Raw genomic sequence first — 16,284 nt, forward strand, 5'->3', positions numbered from 1 at the left:
GAAGATGAAGGCTCATACATATGGCTTCTGGGATGAGACAGCCATCCACCCTTCTTGGACCTTTTCTTCAGACATAGAGGTCTCTGGTCTTCTGGGTTGTTTTTTTTTCTTTTCTTGCCTCAGTTTCATTTCCTACTTTTGAATTCAGTAGAAGGTGCAGGTGGAGCACCAGAGCATGACTTAGAACAACTGTCTTGTTTTATGCTCCTTACTGGGACGCAGAGCTGAAATCTTTTGGGCTTTTTCACACCAAAACTGCCTTGACTGCAGGATCTGCTGCTTCTTTAATTCTGATACAATTTGCTCTTTTGTAGGATTTTTCTTCTTGAGTGAGTTTTCAGTGTTTCCAGGCTCTTTCATTTGTAACACGTTTTTGTTCTGTGGGAAAGAACTACTTCCCTTATCCTCAGGCTGTTTGGAGAGACTGAAATCAAACACATCTCAGCACCTGCAGGAGGACAAATGCCATCCCACCAAGTAACATTGTCACAGCTGTTCAAGGACAACCATTTGAAGGGGGGAAAGAGATGATATTTACATCAATGTAATTGAACACATTACACTGTCATACTGCAATCGCTGCACCCCAAAGGAGGAGGCCATGTGCCATTGTCAGTAGCAAGGCTTGTCACCAGAAACACTTCACAAAGTGGTGGAGGTGGCTAGCAGGGCTGTAGGCAGCTGGGTGATGGCAGATTTTGCAACAAGGCTACTCTTTTTGTCGTGCAAGATGTACAGATGAAGGTGTGGATGTTACAGCGAGCCTTCTCTCACTGGGACACGGCTCTTCTTCAGGAGCTCTCTTGCCATCCCTCTCCTCAGGCATCTTCTTCTCTTCCAATTCTGCTTCTGGGAGCATGCCTTTTATTTTGCCCTTCAGCCCCGCCCATTTCTGGCTGGGGCAGGCCCTAATTATTGGGCACAGCTGGGCCTAAGCTCCCAGTTCATTATCGGCAACACCTGGTGACTTGTGGTTCTCTCTACATGTGGATTAACAGGAGTGGCAGAAATGCGGGGCTCTTACATTTTAACTTGACCAAGTGTCCCCAGATGGGTCCATCAAAGTCCTGGCCTTGTGGAGAGTAGTTCCTTAGACCCATTCCTGCCACGAAGGCTCCTCAGAGAGGAGAAGGAGGGTGGGATTGTGGTTTTTTTCCACAGAATGAAAAAATACACAGAGGTGCTTGATTTACAGAGAGCTAGGCAAGGTTTACTAATAGAAGTAAAATAATGGGAGGAAGAGACAATTTTTTAGCTGCATTTGCCAGCTTTGGGGAATGGAGGAAAGTCATTGCCCCCCTTCCTCCTCAAATCCAGAAATGCTGGGGAAAAAAATACAAAACCAAAAACAAACAAAAATCCAACAAAAACGCCAAACACAATAGGAATAAAAATGTTAAGATAAACAAAATATCAATAAATACTATTAATAACCAATAATAATACATATATATAGCTAGTAGATAAATTATTGCTATTATTTAAAATATTAATTACAGTAGTAAAATATACCACAGAAGGAAGAGAAGTAAGTTTCTCTTTCCTTCGTGTTGGGTTGTTGGATGTTGGATTGAGGTGGAGCGACAGACTACATTAGAGTTTTGAGCTCCTGGTGCTTTCTCAAGGCAGTGGTTCCAGATTGAAGCTGGCAGAGCTGAACTGGGAACTGCTGAGTCTCCATGATGGTAAAACAGGCCCTAGATCTCCCTAGCCAAGAATGTTCCTCTCCCTGACAGTTCTCAGCACCAGTGGTGCTGCAGGGCTTCGGGGTAGGATATTTTCCCTTCTGCATAACCTTCCCTATCAGGCAGTTAGTGTTATCCTCAAGCAAGTAACTAAAAAAAAAAAAAAAAAAAAAAAAAAAAAAAAAAAAAAAAAATTTAAAAATAAGGATGTTTTGGGCTTGTTTTCATAACCTTCCCAGTTATACCTAGCCATGAAGGGCTGCACAGCTCCTTTGAAAACATCTGAGGTGTGAGTTGGGTTTGCAGAAGCATGTTGGCTGGGAGGAGGGCAGAACATCCCTCCACTCTGCATGGCTGGGCAGGGGGCAGAGGCTCCCACACTCACATGTCCTGGCCCTGGGAAGGTATCACCAAGGGGAATGTTGGATGTGGAATATCCCCAGGGGAGCCCTGCAGCTGCTTATTCTTGGCTCATACGGAGGCAAGGGCCTCCACCGGTCAGCTGGACAAAGATGGGCACTGACCCTTGCCAGCTCAGTCCCAGTTATGTCCCTGGTCCCTACCCCAAGAGCTGTGGGAAGGTGTGAGGGATGAGATGCATGCTGACACAGTAAGCTGGCTATCCCAGGTAGGGTCAGGTGCCTGTTGTCCAGGGAGAAGATGGTGGGGAGTCAGTGCAAAGCCCTGCAACACTCCCTTGTGATGCCTCCTGCCCTTTCCTTTTGTGGCATCACTCTGGAAAGTGCCATGCTTTGGGGAAAAGCAGAATTTTGGTTTGTGTTTATCATCCCCCAGACTCCAAAAATCAACTTGTTGGGTGGGAAGACTGACCCACATCCACAGGAGCTATTGGGAGAATAGAGGGAGGCAGCAGTGTAGGGCTGGCACTGGGGGCTGGGCTCTGCCTTTCCTGTGCATCTGCCCCTGACATTCATTCCACCAGTGGGAAGTAAACAAGGTATTTATGCCCCTGCCATGCCCTCCCCTCAGCTGAACCCCAGACATCCCACCAGTGGCATCAAGAGGCTTCTGGCAGCCATGCCTACCTGCAACTGGGCCCCACACCATTTCTCTCCAACAGTAAATGTGTCATTTTCCTTTCACAGGACATGAAGCAGCCTTATCCAAATACAAGCAACCTGGGAGTATTTGCTGGCTTATTGTCTGGGAATAAAAAAAAGAAAAAAAAAAAAAAGTAGAACAAACAGAACTCAAACTCTTTTGGGACTAGAGATTCCAGATTTCCCAAAAAAGTTACTCATCAGTAATAACATCCTGCAAAGCCAAGTGTGGAGTTTGCCCAAGCGAGACATGCAGCCATGTCCTCTAAAAGTAGCCCCCCCAAAATTCAGAAATCTGTGAATATTTCAAGAGCTGCTACATGAATAATGGGAAAAGCAGCTACCAAGAAAATGTGACAGCTACACCATGAAGTGGCAGTGCTCCCTTCGGAGAGGCCAGGACCAATAGACAGATATCTGGGTGTGTCCTCATACAAGCTGAGCTTTCAGGGAGCACCAGCAAAAGCCAGTCCCTAGGCAAAAAGCTGCCTGAGAAATTGTCCTTCCATGTCCAGCATCAGATGTATGCAAGAGCCTTCCTTACCAGGCCAGGCAGCATCACAAAAAAATGAGGCAAAAAGCTGCTGTAAATGTAAAGCAAAAGTGTTTCCCACAAACTAAACCAAAACAAAAAACAGGGCAGGAGCAGGGTACAAAGCCTGGGGAAAGGGTACCTGTTTTGCAGCAAGAGAGTTGAAGCTTCAAGGAAAAAGGACTCATAGGAGACATGGGCACAAATCCCATGAGCTCCCATCTTGCTTTGCCCAACTTTTCCCCTTCCTGCATCTCCCCTTTCCTTCAGGGACCACAAAAGGGATATCAATGGCTCTGATGAGGGATATTTGACATCCAAGATTTCCTTCTGATCATCTCAACATTTTTCACCACCACCTCTGTTCCAGGAGGTCTTGAGACTTTTCAGGCCCAAATCTCCTCTGCTCAGCTCGCAGCAGAGCTGCTGTGGCCACACAAGAAAAAAAAAAAAAAAAAAAAAAAAAAAAAAAAAGGACAATCTCCATGGAGCTGGGGATCAGGCACAGGCTTCGCCTCCACACGGGTGGGGTGGAGAAGTGGCTCCTGAGGGCTCTTTGTGGATTCTCCTCTTACCCTGACCCTAAAGGGAAGAGCAGTCCAAAGAGGATAAGTGTCTGAGTGAAATAACTAAGTATCTGACTATGCTAATTGCTTATGGTCAGGGCCCTGAAACATAAAAGGCAGCTGAGAGTCACACCCTAAAGCAGATGGTGTTAGAGAACATAACAGCCAGGAGAAAACTCGCTTCATATTAAAAATAAATGAGAAAGAAAAGGTGAAGGACAAGATTTTCCAAAAAGCCATGCATGCACAGGCACTGCTTGGGTTGTCTGCAGGTGCTTTGTGTTTCTCCCTTCAGTGCTACTGCATCTTAATAGTCAGAAGAAAAGAGAAGGTGGCCAGGAGGTGCTTGGGATGAAAAGGAAGACAGGGATCTGGTTAGAGAAATGCTCAGTGGTAAAAGGTCTTGTGCCATTTGGATGGCACCATGAAGCACTGTGAGGAGCTGCTGGGATGGAGGTGATGGCTTCTAGTCCCATGGTAGCTTGTGGAATGGAAGTGATGGCCACTAGTCCCATGAGCATCTTACCCTCTGTGTGTGGACCCAAATAACACACTTTTTTTCCCCTGGGATTCCTATCTGCTACTACAGAGAGATGATGTCTGTAATTCTTTTAGATGTTAAGAAGCTCAGGCTCATTGTGTCTCAACCTTCCAGAAAAATGATGAATAAAGCAAAGAGAGGGTCCTCTGGTCAGGCAGAGGCTGCACAACTGCCTCAGCTTCTCTCCACTGTGGTTAGATGTCCATGTTGATGCAAGCCCAGCTGAGTTTATGCAAATCTAACAGTTCACATTGTATTAAGCAAAGCCTCTCAACACAGCATCATTAATTACGTTAATCCTCCCTAAATTACCAATATATTCATGGCACATTGTAAAATCTTTGTGTAATAGCCTTACAAAAAAATTAGATTCAGTGTGGGCAGTAAAACATTAAGTCCACATGGCAATTGCAAAGTACTTTGGATGTTTATTAGCCTTAAAAATATATATATATATATATATATATTTTTAAAATGTACATTTTTCCAAGTGACTCTGCTCTGGGGAGTATTAAAAGCAGCACCTTGACTCAGCCTACCACATAAACATCCTCCTGCCCCTGGACAGCCTGATAGCGTCTTCCTCCCAGGATGAGAAACTGAATAAAAAGTGACAATCACAGCTCCTGCCCACTGGAAAACAGGAAGCATCGTGTTGTACAACCACTCCAAACATTGTTCCACCTGCTCTGCTACTTGGGTGCAAAACAAACTTGCTTTGCTTTCCTTTCCTTGCATTCCTATTTCTGATCCAGTACTGGTCAGTCCTGGGATGCTGCTGCATGTGACTCCCTGTAGCCTCCAGTTTCTCCCTGCCTGCCTGAAGCCAGACTGGTGCTTTCTGTCCAACACAGAAGAAAAAATGTCCACTTTTCCAATCCCCCTATCACACTGGCACCTTAGCAACAGTGTTAAATACAAGCACTGGACACTGATACAGGCCCAGAGTTCTGGGCAGATTGGCTCTCTCCAGAGCTGCCCGTATCTGCCAGAAGCTAGGTAGAAGAAAATCTCAAATCCTTTCCCACCAGGAAGCAGCCAAGAACAGATGTTTTTGGCCAAATCTTTTAAATGACCACAAGACTAAAGAAGCTAATGTTTACAGATGTGCTCTAATTCATGCACTGAAGTGCTGAACCTCATCCTGAACAGCCCCTGTGACCAAGGCATTCCTGTGGGTGGGCAGCAGGTTAAGTATTCTTGCCCCTGTGCTGAAAGAACCTGGGCAGCCAGGTTTTTCCACAAGCACATAGAGAGGAGCTCAAATAAATTGGGAGCTGTGACAGAGAAGAGGACCCCCACTCATCTTGCAACACCCTCAGTTTATCCACAAATACACTTTTTGGCCACCAGGACAAGGGAGGTGATTCTCCCCCTCTGCTCCACTCTTGTGAGGCCCCACCTGGAGTACTGCATCCAGTTCTGGAGCCCCTATTGCAAGAAAGACATGGAGGCACTGGAATGTCTCCAGAGAAGGGCCATGAGGATGATCAGAGGGCTGGAGCACCTCTCCTGTGAAGACAGACTGAGAGAGTTGGGGTTCTGCAGTCTCAGGAGAGGAGAAGGCACAGAGGAGACCTTATTGTAGCCTTCCAGTATCTGAAGGGGGGCTACAATAAAGCTGGTGAGGGACTTCCTAGGATCTCAGGTAGTGGTAGGAGTAGGCAGAATGGGTTAGAACTAGAGGTAGGTAGATTCAGATTAGATGTTAGGAAAAAGTTCTTCACCATAGGAGTGGTGAGACACTGGAACAGGTTGCCCAGAGAGGTGGTTGAAACCCCACCCCTGGAAGTTTTTAAGGCCAGGCTGGATGGGGCTCTGAGCAACCTGATCCTAGTGGGAGGCATCCCTGCCCATGACAGGGGGGTTGGACCTACACAATCTTTAAGGTCCCTTGCAACTCTGACAATTCTATGATTCTAGGATTTCTATGTAAAGTAGATCTAGAAGTAAGTTTTAGTTTAAATAACATCTATAGACACTTGAGAAAACTTTTCAGCATTGAAAAAACAAAAAAAAAGGAAACCGGGGGCAAGACATCATTGTGTTAATAATTTAAATGGCAAATATGGGTTAGTTGGAGAGCACAGAAGTTCCCTGATTCTTTCTTCCCCACCTCCACAGCTGTCTTGGGCATATTTCAGAGGTGGCTCTGCCAAGAGGTAATGTCAGCTGTGTGAGGTTCTCTCAGGCCCTGGCCCATTACTACTGCTCTTGATGGTGAGGAAGGCAGAGACCACCACATAGGTTTCACCTGGGTATCTGAATTGTGTTTGCATGCTAACACTCATGAGGCCCCATCGGGTATCACTGACCAGCAGGGCTTAGCACAGACACCCAGAAGGAGTTTGGCCTTTGATTGATGAAGTTAACCAGTGACACTCTTAGCAAAGGGAAATGTGAATCTGGTACACAAGCCCCCTGGCAGCCCCTCTGCTAAAGCAGCCATGGCAAAGCAGCTGCTCCACAAAGCCATCCCCAAGCAGCTCAGGAGTCTGTTTGCAGATCATAAAGGCACAGCGGGCACTGTTGCTCATGCATCTCTGAGAAGACTCACACTGATAAAACTTTATAGGTGCTCTTTCCTTGCAATACAAAGGAAAGGGTTTTTTCACTAATTTTTTCTGCTCCTCAGGCAGAGAACATCTGTTCGCTTTTGCCTTATGACTGTAAAATAAAAGTAAGCTGCATTCCTCCCTACCAGTTTCAGATTCACTTTTGCTCACCAGAGCTGCAGTTGGGACAGTCCCTGCTGAAATGTTTGGTTTTTATGCAGGAAAGAATGTGCTGCTGCCTGCCACCTGCTGAACTAAGAGAACTTGCAGAGCTCCTTCTGCCCTGTTTCTTATTAACCTTACTATAGAATAGTAAGGTTATTAATTAAATATAAGTCAGAATAGTAAGAATATTAATTAAAAGGCCCTCCTTGCACTCAAGATGGCTGGACTGGCTCCTGTGTCAGTCCCTGCAGGGCTCTTCTGCTCCAAGGTGCAGCCAGGACACAGGTGATGCTGCCCAGCTGCCAGAGAGCAGCTTTGGGAGCTGGAAAGGAGTAGTGCTGCTGACCACCAACCTGGTGACTTGAAGCAGCTAACATCCACTGGGGAAAAAGCAGGGCATGTTAGCTTGTGCAGAACCCTGCACAGCAGTCATTTCCTGCTGATCAGGGAGCCCTTGTGAGGTGGTCAGTACTAGAGTAACACAAGAAACTCTTCAGTTAATATTCATCATTCACCAGGGCACCCTTAATGCTGGGTCACCCTTGTGCCCTAAGAGCCACCAGGCTGGGAGGAGTAATCACAGAACTGTAATTCAATTCAAGTAATCACTGTTTACTTGAAGTAAAACACATCTTCTGCTGGAAAGGAAGCAAAGGGTGGTCACTCCCTCAGGCCCGAGCACATTGTGACCTTGCGGTGTCCTGTGCTTCTTCTGAATTTGGAGGGACGGGTTGCAGGGTCATGCATCCCAACATGGGGATTCCATCACCTAGAGGAAACATATCCTCCTTACTGAGGCTTGAGAAGGATTTCACAGCCTTTCCTAGAGCCTCAGCAGCTTTCCCAAGGCTGGAAGGAGATCCATCTGACTTTATTAGCTTCAAATATGACCATAATAGCCCTGAAGTTTGTTCTTAAAACCGCAACAGGGAAGGATTGCCACAAGGCCCGCCTACCTTGCTGGTCTGGAGGCTGCCAGCGCTTTCTCGGGCAAGGAGCACCCTCTGCCGGGAACATCACGGTTCTCAAACTGCAGTAAACTTGACCGTAGCACAGGAGAGGACTCTACCGAGGTCTGGGCGGTAGATTTCCAGCACCCTGTCAATCCTCAGGCAACAACAGCCCTTGGCACATGCCGTCTGGGCTCTACCTGGCTTCCTTCCCTGCCAGGGCTGTTCCCCGAGTCGCCTCTTGCTCTTCGGAGCTTCGAGGCAGAGATCCTTTCTCTTTTGTCCGCTACAGCCCCTCGCAGCTCCAGGGTCTTTTCAGCCAGACTCCGTCCCTGCTGCATGCCAGCCCGATGGCACTGCTGGCAGAGGGACGCTGCTGGCAGCGGCTTTCACCATAAAGAGACAATTTGTAAAAGTCCCTCCCTGATTCTGAAGTAGCATAATAAATATGAGTCTGGACAGGAGCAGGTCACGCTCGTCGGGCTGCTGCCTCAGTTTTCACGTTTATCATGCTCACTGGCCAGGCTGCAGCTCCTTGGAGAAGGGGAGGAGCAACCTGTGCACCTACCTACATGTGTGTGCACTCCCTTTTCATAGAATCATAGAATTGGCTGGGTTGGAAGGGACCTCAGAGATCATCAAGTCCAACCCTTGATCCACTACCGCTGCAGTTACCAGACCATGGCACTGAGTGTCACATCCAGTCTCTTTTTAAATATTTCCAGGGATGGAGAATCCACCACTTGCCAGGGCAGCCCGTTCCAATGCTTGATCACCCTCTCACTGAAGAAATTCTTTCTAATATCTAACCTAAATCTCCCCTGGCACAACTTAAGACTGTGTCCTCTTGTCTTGTTGAAAGTCGTCTGGGAAAAGAGACCAACTCCCACCTGGCTCCAACCTCCTTTCAGGGAGTTGTAGAGAGCGATGAGGTCTCCCCTGAGCCTCCTCTTCTCCAGGCTGAACAGCCCCAGCTCCCTCAGCCTCTCTTCATAGGATCTGTGCTCGAGTCCCTTCACCAGCCAGGTTGCCCTCCTTTGGACCTGCTCCAGGACCTTGATATCCTTCCTGAACTGAGGGGGGATGTGCCCCATCACATCATCTCTCCAGCTTCTGTAGTGAGAACTACAAGTCCTCAGGTGTCGCCGATAATGAACTGGGAGCTTAGGCCCAGCTGTGCCCAATAATTAGGGCCTGCCCCAGCCAGAAATGGGCGGGGCTGAAGGGCAAAATAAAAGGCATGCTCCCAGAAGCAGAGAAGAGATGAAGATGCAGAGAGACACCTGGGAAGAGAGATGGCAAGAGAGCTCCGGAGAAGAGCCGTGTCCCCGAGAGAAGGGCTCGCCGTAACAGCTTCCACCTCAAAAAACCTCACCAGCACAACTGAGGCACAGAGGCTCAGCACACATTTGCACAGACAAGTGCTTAAGGCACATTGTGTTTGCAGCAGTGCTCCCCCCAGCAGCACTTCACCAAAGGGTAAAGCCAGCATGGAACAAGGTGTATTAGTCAGCTCACCTGACTCTGCAGGATGCTGCACATGTCCATGGGTACAGGGCTCATTTCTCACAGGGACTGCAGTGATCTGGCATGGCCAAGATGTGCTGAGGATGACACAGATATTGAATAAAAAGACAAGTTCTGTTTCAAAACCTGATGTTGCAAACATGGAGCAGGAGGCACCTTTTCTGCCTTAGGCTGTTTCCTTCCCTCTAGCCAAGATGCTGCCCAAACAGTTCTTTAACTCAGTTCTGGTTGTGCTTTCGCTTAAGTAAACAGGAGACTCCCTGACACTTCTTCCTTCAGGTCTCCACTTGCTTGCCAACACAGCCATTCAGCTCCAAGCACCACAGAAGCAGCCAAAATTTATGTTTCTTTCCTTGTGTCATCATCCCAGCTGCTCTGGGAATTGCCACCTTCCTGAGATGGAAGCTGCTCCTCCAGAGCTCAGCTGCTGGCTGAGAAGGTAATGCCTGGGCACCATGGTGGCTGTGTTTGTCTGGAAGCATCTCTCTCAGTGCTGGGGGGGAATGACCTGAATGAGCTTGGAGGTTTTTTTTTTTGTTTGTAGGCTGTTTTGTTGTTGTTGTTGTTTTTTGGTGTGGTTTGGGGTTTTTTTGAGGTTCCTGGTGGGCAAATGCCTACAGCAGAGGAAATATCATTTGCATAGCCCTGGGGGCAGGATACCATGGGGAGAAAGCCTTTCCTGTGGAGCCCTACATATTTATGCCCTTCACGGTGTCATTGATCTCAGGAGTGCTGGAGGTAATTCCCAAAACTTTTGCTGGAAAGGGTGAAATGCTGTTGGGGAGTTAGGAGCGGCAGAGAAATCAGTGACTAATGCCTAAAAAATACAACCCTCCCCTTCAGTCTCTGTGAATCCAGGGTCATGACTAGTGATCAGCGAGGGATGACTAAGTCATCACTGGATTTTATAGACATGGTTGGTCTGGATTTTGGCAAGTTGAAGAGCAGGCTGGGACAGCTTCAGGCATTCCTTCATTTCTTCCAGCCTTGGCCACTTGAGATGATCTGCCCTGCAGCCTCTGGGAGGAGTCCATCCTTGCCAAACACCAAGGATGACCTGAAGTTGTCCAGTTTTCCAATTGTGACATATTTTTACCATAGCATACTATTTCCCAGAATATTTTTTTAGCTTTATTATGCAATATTGTGACATTCACAAAGAATTCTGCATGCATTCCTGTGACAAAGACAATGCTTATTAAAGAACATGATTGAAAGCTGCTGATTAGAACTGACTTCAGACAATTACCGAAAACTTTTCTTCCTTCTTTCATTGAGGGGTGTGGTATTAATTGCTTTAAGACATCAGATGAGGTGGCATTCTTTCACCCTCCCACAAACTACCCAGCTACAGCAATCATTAATTAAGTGCTGCTGTAGTGTGTTATATGTTACAGTCTAGTAATGTCACAGTTCCCATTCTGAGAATACAGTTCTAGAAAAGAAACTATTTCAATTGTAGGCAAACATTAGTGTCATGCATCCATGCTGGATTTCACTGAAAAGTCCTAGAAAAGGAACAATTTTTCTCTTTGCAAGCTGAAAGCCCATGCAGCAACGTGTGTGGGAAGAGATCTGACACAGCACCTTGCAGAGGACAGTGCTGTGGACTCAGAACAGGAGAGCTGCTCTCAGACAGAGAGCTGGTTGTAGTGCAGACTGACATTTTTAGTCAGGCTATCCTACAACCTACCATCTCTTCCTCCTAGCCCTCTGCAGGAGGTTCCAGCCCATCCCCAGGGTATCTGGCACTTAGTTACACGGGAAAGCTGCTATCAGACTTCAAATGAAAATCTTGGGTTCGTGTTCCTTAGGGTCCCTGACCTGCTCACAGCCCAACCAGTTATTACACTGATCTCTGTGTAAACTCCTATTAGTCTCCAAACCTAATTCTGCTGACACAGCAGATGGCAGACAAGCAACAATTGACTAGTGGCTGAGGAGCAGCAAGAAATGGATAGCATAAAAGGAAAAGACTCTAACTCTTCTCACCCTTCTAGGATGGGACCACCCCTTCTTCTTTGCCATGAGACCAGTGGGACACCACTGGATCCTTGAGTGGCGACTTCCCTCTACTTTTTCTCTCTCTCATCCTCTCCCTCTCCTTTGGGTGATGCTTTATTTTCCCTTCCTTTCTTTTTCTTTTCTCTTCTCTCTCTGTCTTCAGGATTAGGGTAACAACTACAGTATTAATGCCTACCAGTTCTGTCTGTGTTCAATAAAACCGTGTAGTTGCACCCAATACTGTGTTATCTTTACTTTGCCCTTGTGGGATCCAAGTAGAATCCCCATGTTTCCAGCCTTTGGAATTTGGCAATACTGATCTACCTTACAGACTTTGTAATTTGCATCCCTTCCTGGACATGCAAGAACAGGAATACAATAGCTGTTCTAGTACAAAAAAACTATCACATTTTCTCCTCAAAGAGTTTTTTTACATATTGCCAGCTTTCAGGAGATAAAAATGTGTTCTTGCCCAGTACCTCAGAATTTAAGAAACACCAACATCATATTTCAGTTAATAAAGCAATTATACACCAAGCCCAGCAGGCTTAAAATACTTTTTGTAACTCACATCTACAAATTGCCTTTGTCCAGATGGTAGAACTATGATATTTTAAGCTGATAATAAAACTATGTATTTTCAAACGATATGCCCTGGAGTGCTTAAAAAAGATAGTACAACTGTGACTAAATTTATAAGTCCTAAGACGGAGGCCAGTTTTAAGCAAGATATATGTGAGCAAAATTTTATGTATGGCAATGGAGTAACATCTTCTTGCATCGTAAGTTTTTGATGGCCCTAGGAGTGCAAAAATAGTAAAAGGACATTTTCATAAAGCTGTGGGCCAGAGAAATGGATAAAAGTTTGCAGGTACAGTACATGGCTGACATCATCTGGAGTTAACGTGATTCTATAGTGTTAAATCTGACAGTGACAAAACCTGTGAAGAGAGATGCCCAGCATTAAATCCAACATGAAAAATGCATTCAACCAAGAAGACATGAGGTCATCACATAGTCAGCACATTTTTCAGACAAGCAGTCCCTGAAGCAAGGAAAACCTTACTTTCAGCAAAACTAGGAATGCAAAGCAAGGGACTGCCCCTAGAGAGTGCCCAGAGCCAAGTAATCCCCAGTTGTGTCCATCCTGTTCCTTGCCTGGGCTGATGAAAATTGCCCTGGGAACAACAACGAATGAGTAACTTTCTTGGTTATTCCAAGGCTCTTTCTCAGATGTTCTTTCCTATGTGAAAGATGGAAGAAAAATGTGGAGATATGGGGGGAAAGGCTGAGCATGTCAAACAATTCGGTATCTTGCTGGAAGTCCCCTTGGTATCTCTAGTTTTTGTCTTTAATCAGGCAAGACAAGGTAGTGTGTGAACTAGAAGTTCATTAAAGCCCTGGTGCAGACAAAGCAATCTTCATCTAACTTAGGATAAATCACATTTATCAGTCATATTTTAGGGTTTACCTCTGAATCACTTTTGTTACATAGGTAAGACCACCATCATCAAAACTCCTCCTTATCTTCCTCTAGTGTATATCCAGCTTTATGTGCAGAGGGGATAACAACAGGGTCCACCCTGTTGTCCTCCACTAGAGAACTGCTTATCTGTATTCAATACACATTTAAGTCCCTTTTGGCATAGCATCATAAGGTGGTCCATCTTTTCCCCGTAGAGAAAAAAAAAGAATCAACCCCTCTGCCATTTCACATTTGTGTTAATAAGCACATCTCCCATTGTTGCAACAATTCTAAATGAAACCTGATTTTTTTTTTTTTCAATTACACATGGATAACTTCACCTTTCACTTACTCTTCATTTCAGTTTATATCACAGCTATTATCTGGCAGCAAATCCCTCTCCCAATGTAAACAATGATTGGACAATTAAATGTGAAAGCCCCATGAATCAGTAGATGAGCCACACAAACGCAGATTATTTTTTTTCCCCAGCATAGTCCTACTGCCTTATGGTCCCTCTGCTTTACACTGTTTCTGGAGTTTGCTCCTCAAACTTCTGTTTTATACACGCACAGACCACGGTTTAAAGGTCCCTGGCTCAGCAGAAGGGAGCTGTAAAGAGAAAAAAAAAGTTAGCAACAAATGAGGGGCCTGGCTTGGGTTCAGCATGCCCCACCATGCTCCCTCTGAGATGGCTGACTTAGTAGTAAAGATCTGAGCTCATATCCCAGTCTTTCTAAACAGATGCCTGTCTCAGGGCACTTCAGCTAGAGGCTGTGCCTGGCTATAGTTCAAGGTCAATAGTTTGGGCAGATGACTGAAACCATTTCTGAGTGGTTTTAGACAGACAGTGATGCAAATGTTAGGTGAGAAGGACTAAGATATCCAGGTTTTACTGTTAACCACAGTGGAGTTCAAGCTAATGAAAGCCTGGAGGATACCCACATAGAAAGACAGCTGTGTTTTCTGAGTCACAAGAATCAGCAGGACTCTGTGCAGGGACCCACTCCTATGCAGCCCTGTCACAGCACTGCAACAGAGGAAGAGCCCATTAAGAGACAGTAACAGGGTTAACAGCATTTGAGATTAACAGCTCTCAAGGGATTAACTGCAACTTCATTGATGCTGTGTGGCAGCCCTTCCATCAATGGGAGCACTAGCAATGCTGGTCTTGTAGATCTGTCTCTCATTTGGTGGCATGTTAAATGAATGATAACACCCATGAATTAAAAAAATATCTGCTTAAGCAGCCTCCCCATCCTGACCTAATCCTAGACCTGAGCTGATATGGCCAACACACACACGAGATGTGGGGTAGGTTGGCCAGAGAGCAGGCTATGGAACCTGAAGCTGTTACCATTTTGGTGAAGATGTCCACACAAGCATTGCGGATTCTCTCTGGGGTGGCAGGGCTGTCCAGCCTGAATGGTTCAGTCAGGCCAGAGTCCTTCCTTGCTGAGTAGATTGCATCTTTAATGGCATAAAACACTGAGGCAGACAGGAACAGAGGTGGCTCTCCCACAGCCTAGACAGAATACAGTCAAGAGTGAGACTGCAGCCTCAAACAGCCCTGGCCCTGGAAAGACTAAGGCTAACAGAAAGACCAAGCAAGCCCTAGGAAGTTATCAGGAACTGTTGGCATTTCTCATTCCTACTTTGTAACCTGTCAGTCTCCCATATGTGACGAGGAAGGAGAGTCCAAGCCAAAACACCCCGTTATCTGTGAACCTCAACCTACCAGATGTGATTAGTGAGGAAATATGAAGCTGAAACAGTCTCCAGTCTGCCAGGTGTGATCAGTGAGGAGCAAGTGTGCTAAAACAACCCCCAGTCCATTTAAACATGAGAAAGTAAGAAAACAAACTTTTTGACACCGCGAGGAAAAAAGGACTAACCCATTCCCACACCCTTTTTGGTGGTGTTAGAATTGAAGCAAAAGGAATTCAGATAAGGCAGTCATGGGCTGTCTGAGCAGAGAGCATAATGCTTCATCATTGGAGGTATTAGAAAACCAGCAGAAATGCCTTCCTCAGGGATTACACAAGTATTATCTAGCACTGAGGTCTCTGTCAGTCTCATTCTCTTTTCTTATTTCTGTCATCAGCACTAATCACCCCAAAATTGATGAAAATGTTGCTTTGGATGGAAGAGAAATGGAAAACTCTAAGGAGGCAGCCAGGCATATACAGATAAGGGTGCCAGTGGCCTCTCTAAGTGCTCTGCTGACCCATGAGTAAAGGAAATTAATTGATGCTGTACATCCAGCTCTGGTCTGTGCAGCTTTCACTAGCTGCAGAAAACATCACCGGCTTCAATGGAAATAAACTGAAGGACACATGGATTAATAATGGACCATTAAGGGTGTTGTAAGCACTGTGAAATACTAAGGCAAGCAAAACAAACACCCAGATACAGCATCTGGGTATAATAGATCTGGGGAAATGACACTGCCTAAAATGTTCTCTGCAGTCATGCCAGGGAAGGGCAATCAGGCAGCCGACATATGTGGGGAGGCTGGAAGCCTCTGACAGCAGAACCAGCACAGCAAATCCATTTCAGTTCTCTAATAGACAATCAGGGCAGCAATGTGCAGGATATTTCCCTACTACAAAGGACAGAATGCATGTTTCCAGTAAGGAATGAGAAAACATTCTGACTGCAGAACAAATCCAGTGTAACAAGATTAACTATTTAGGCACATGAATCATTACTTCATCACACTCAGCTTAACAGCATTATAGATTAGTAAGAGGCCTGCAGATCTCACAGGTGTACCTTGGATGAATAAACTGCCTTGCTGTTTGGGCAGTCACGGAGAAGAGACACATAGAATTCTGTTGGGATGTCTCCAAATGCTGGGATTTTGTACATCCCAGGCCCTCGAGTGTACAAGTTCCCTTCAGGAGAATAGCGTAGCTCCTCCATGGTGAAGAGTCCAAGGCCTTGGACAAATGCTCCTTCTATCTACAAACACATCCAAACAAGGTTACATTATTTTTTTACTGCTGTTCTTCCCTGCACAAGAACAAACAGTGATAATTTCCAGCAGAGTTTTCCTCCTGACTTATTTCCCACTTCTAATCTCCAAACCCTTGTCCCTTCTGCTGACTGCATCTTGGCACCTTTGCACAATTACTGTGTTCCCATATAGATATGGCTGCATTGCCCTGTCAGGTGAAGCAGCTTATAAATATACTCAAACAGGTATGGTGTAAACACAGGACAGGAGATTT

General features: G+C 45.8%; 1 protein-coding gene and 1 long non-coding RNA gene across 5 annotated transcripts in view; both read right to left on the minus strand.

Annotated features, from left to right (window-relative positions):
• Positions 1-1,444: 1,444 nt before the first annotated feature.
• On the minus strand, positions 1,445-9,786 carry LOC139795503 (uncharacterized). Its single transcript, XR_011725525.1, has 3 exons — positions 9,574-9,786; positions 2,732-2,849; positions 1,445-1,835 (listed from the first exon to the last, which is right to left on the minus strand). It is a non-coding gene; the product is annotated as an uncharacterized lncRNA (long non-coding RNA).
• A 984-nt stretch (positions 9,787-10,770) lies between these two features.
• The window catches only part of XDH (xanthine dehydrogenase), a 56,423-nt gene continuing 50,909 nt past the window's right edge, over positions 10,771-16,284 (minus strand). For all 4 annotated transcript variants that reach the window (XR_011725107.1, XR_011725108.1, XM_071739884.1 and 1 more), the window contains 3 exons: positions 15,827-16,015; positions 14,409-14,576; positions 10,771-13,663 (listed from right to left, as the gene is read on the minus strand). Coding sequence is in view for 2 of the 4 variants with exons in the window: in XM_071739884.1 (XP_071595985.1) it covers positions 13,613-13,663; positions 14,409-14,576; positions 15,827-16,015 (408 nt within the window). In the remaining 2 variants the exon portion in view is untranslated. The remainder of the gene's footprint in view (positions 13,664-14,408; positions 14,577-15,826; positions 16,016-16,284) is intronic.

This window comes from Heliangelus exortis, chromosome 3 (genome assembly GCF_036169615.1).
Source record: "Heliangelus exortis chromosome 3, bHelExo1.hap1, whole genome shotgun sequence".
Classification (NCBI taxonomy): Eukaryota; Metazoa; Chordata; class Aves; order Apodiformes; family Trochilidae; genus Heliangelus; species Heliangelus exortis.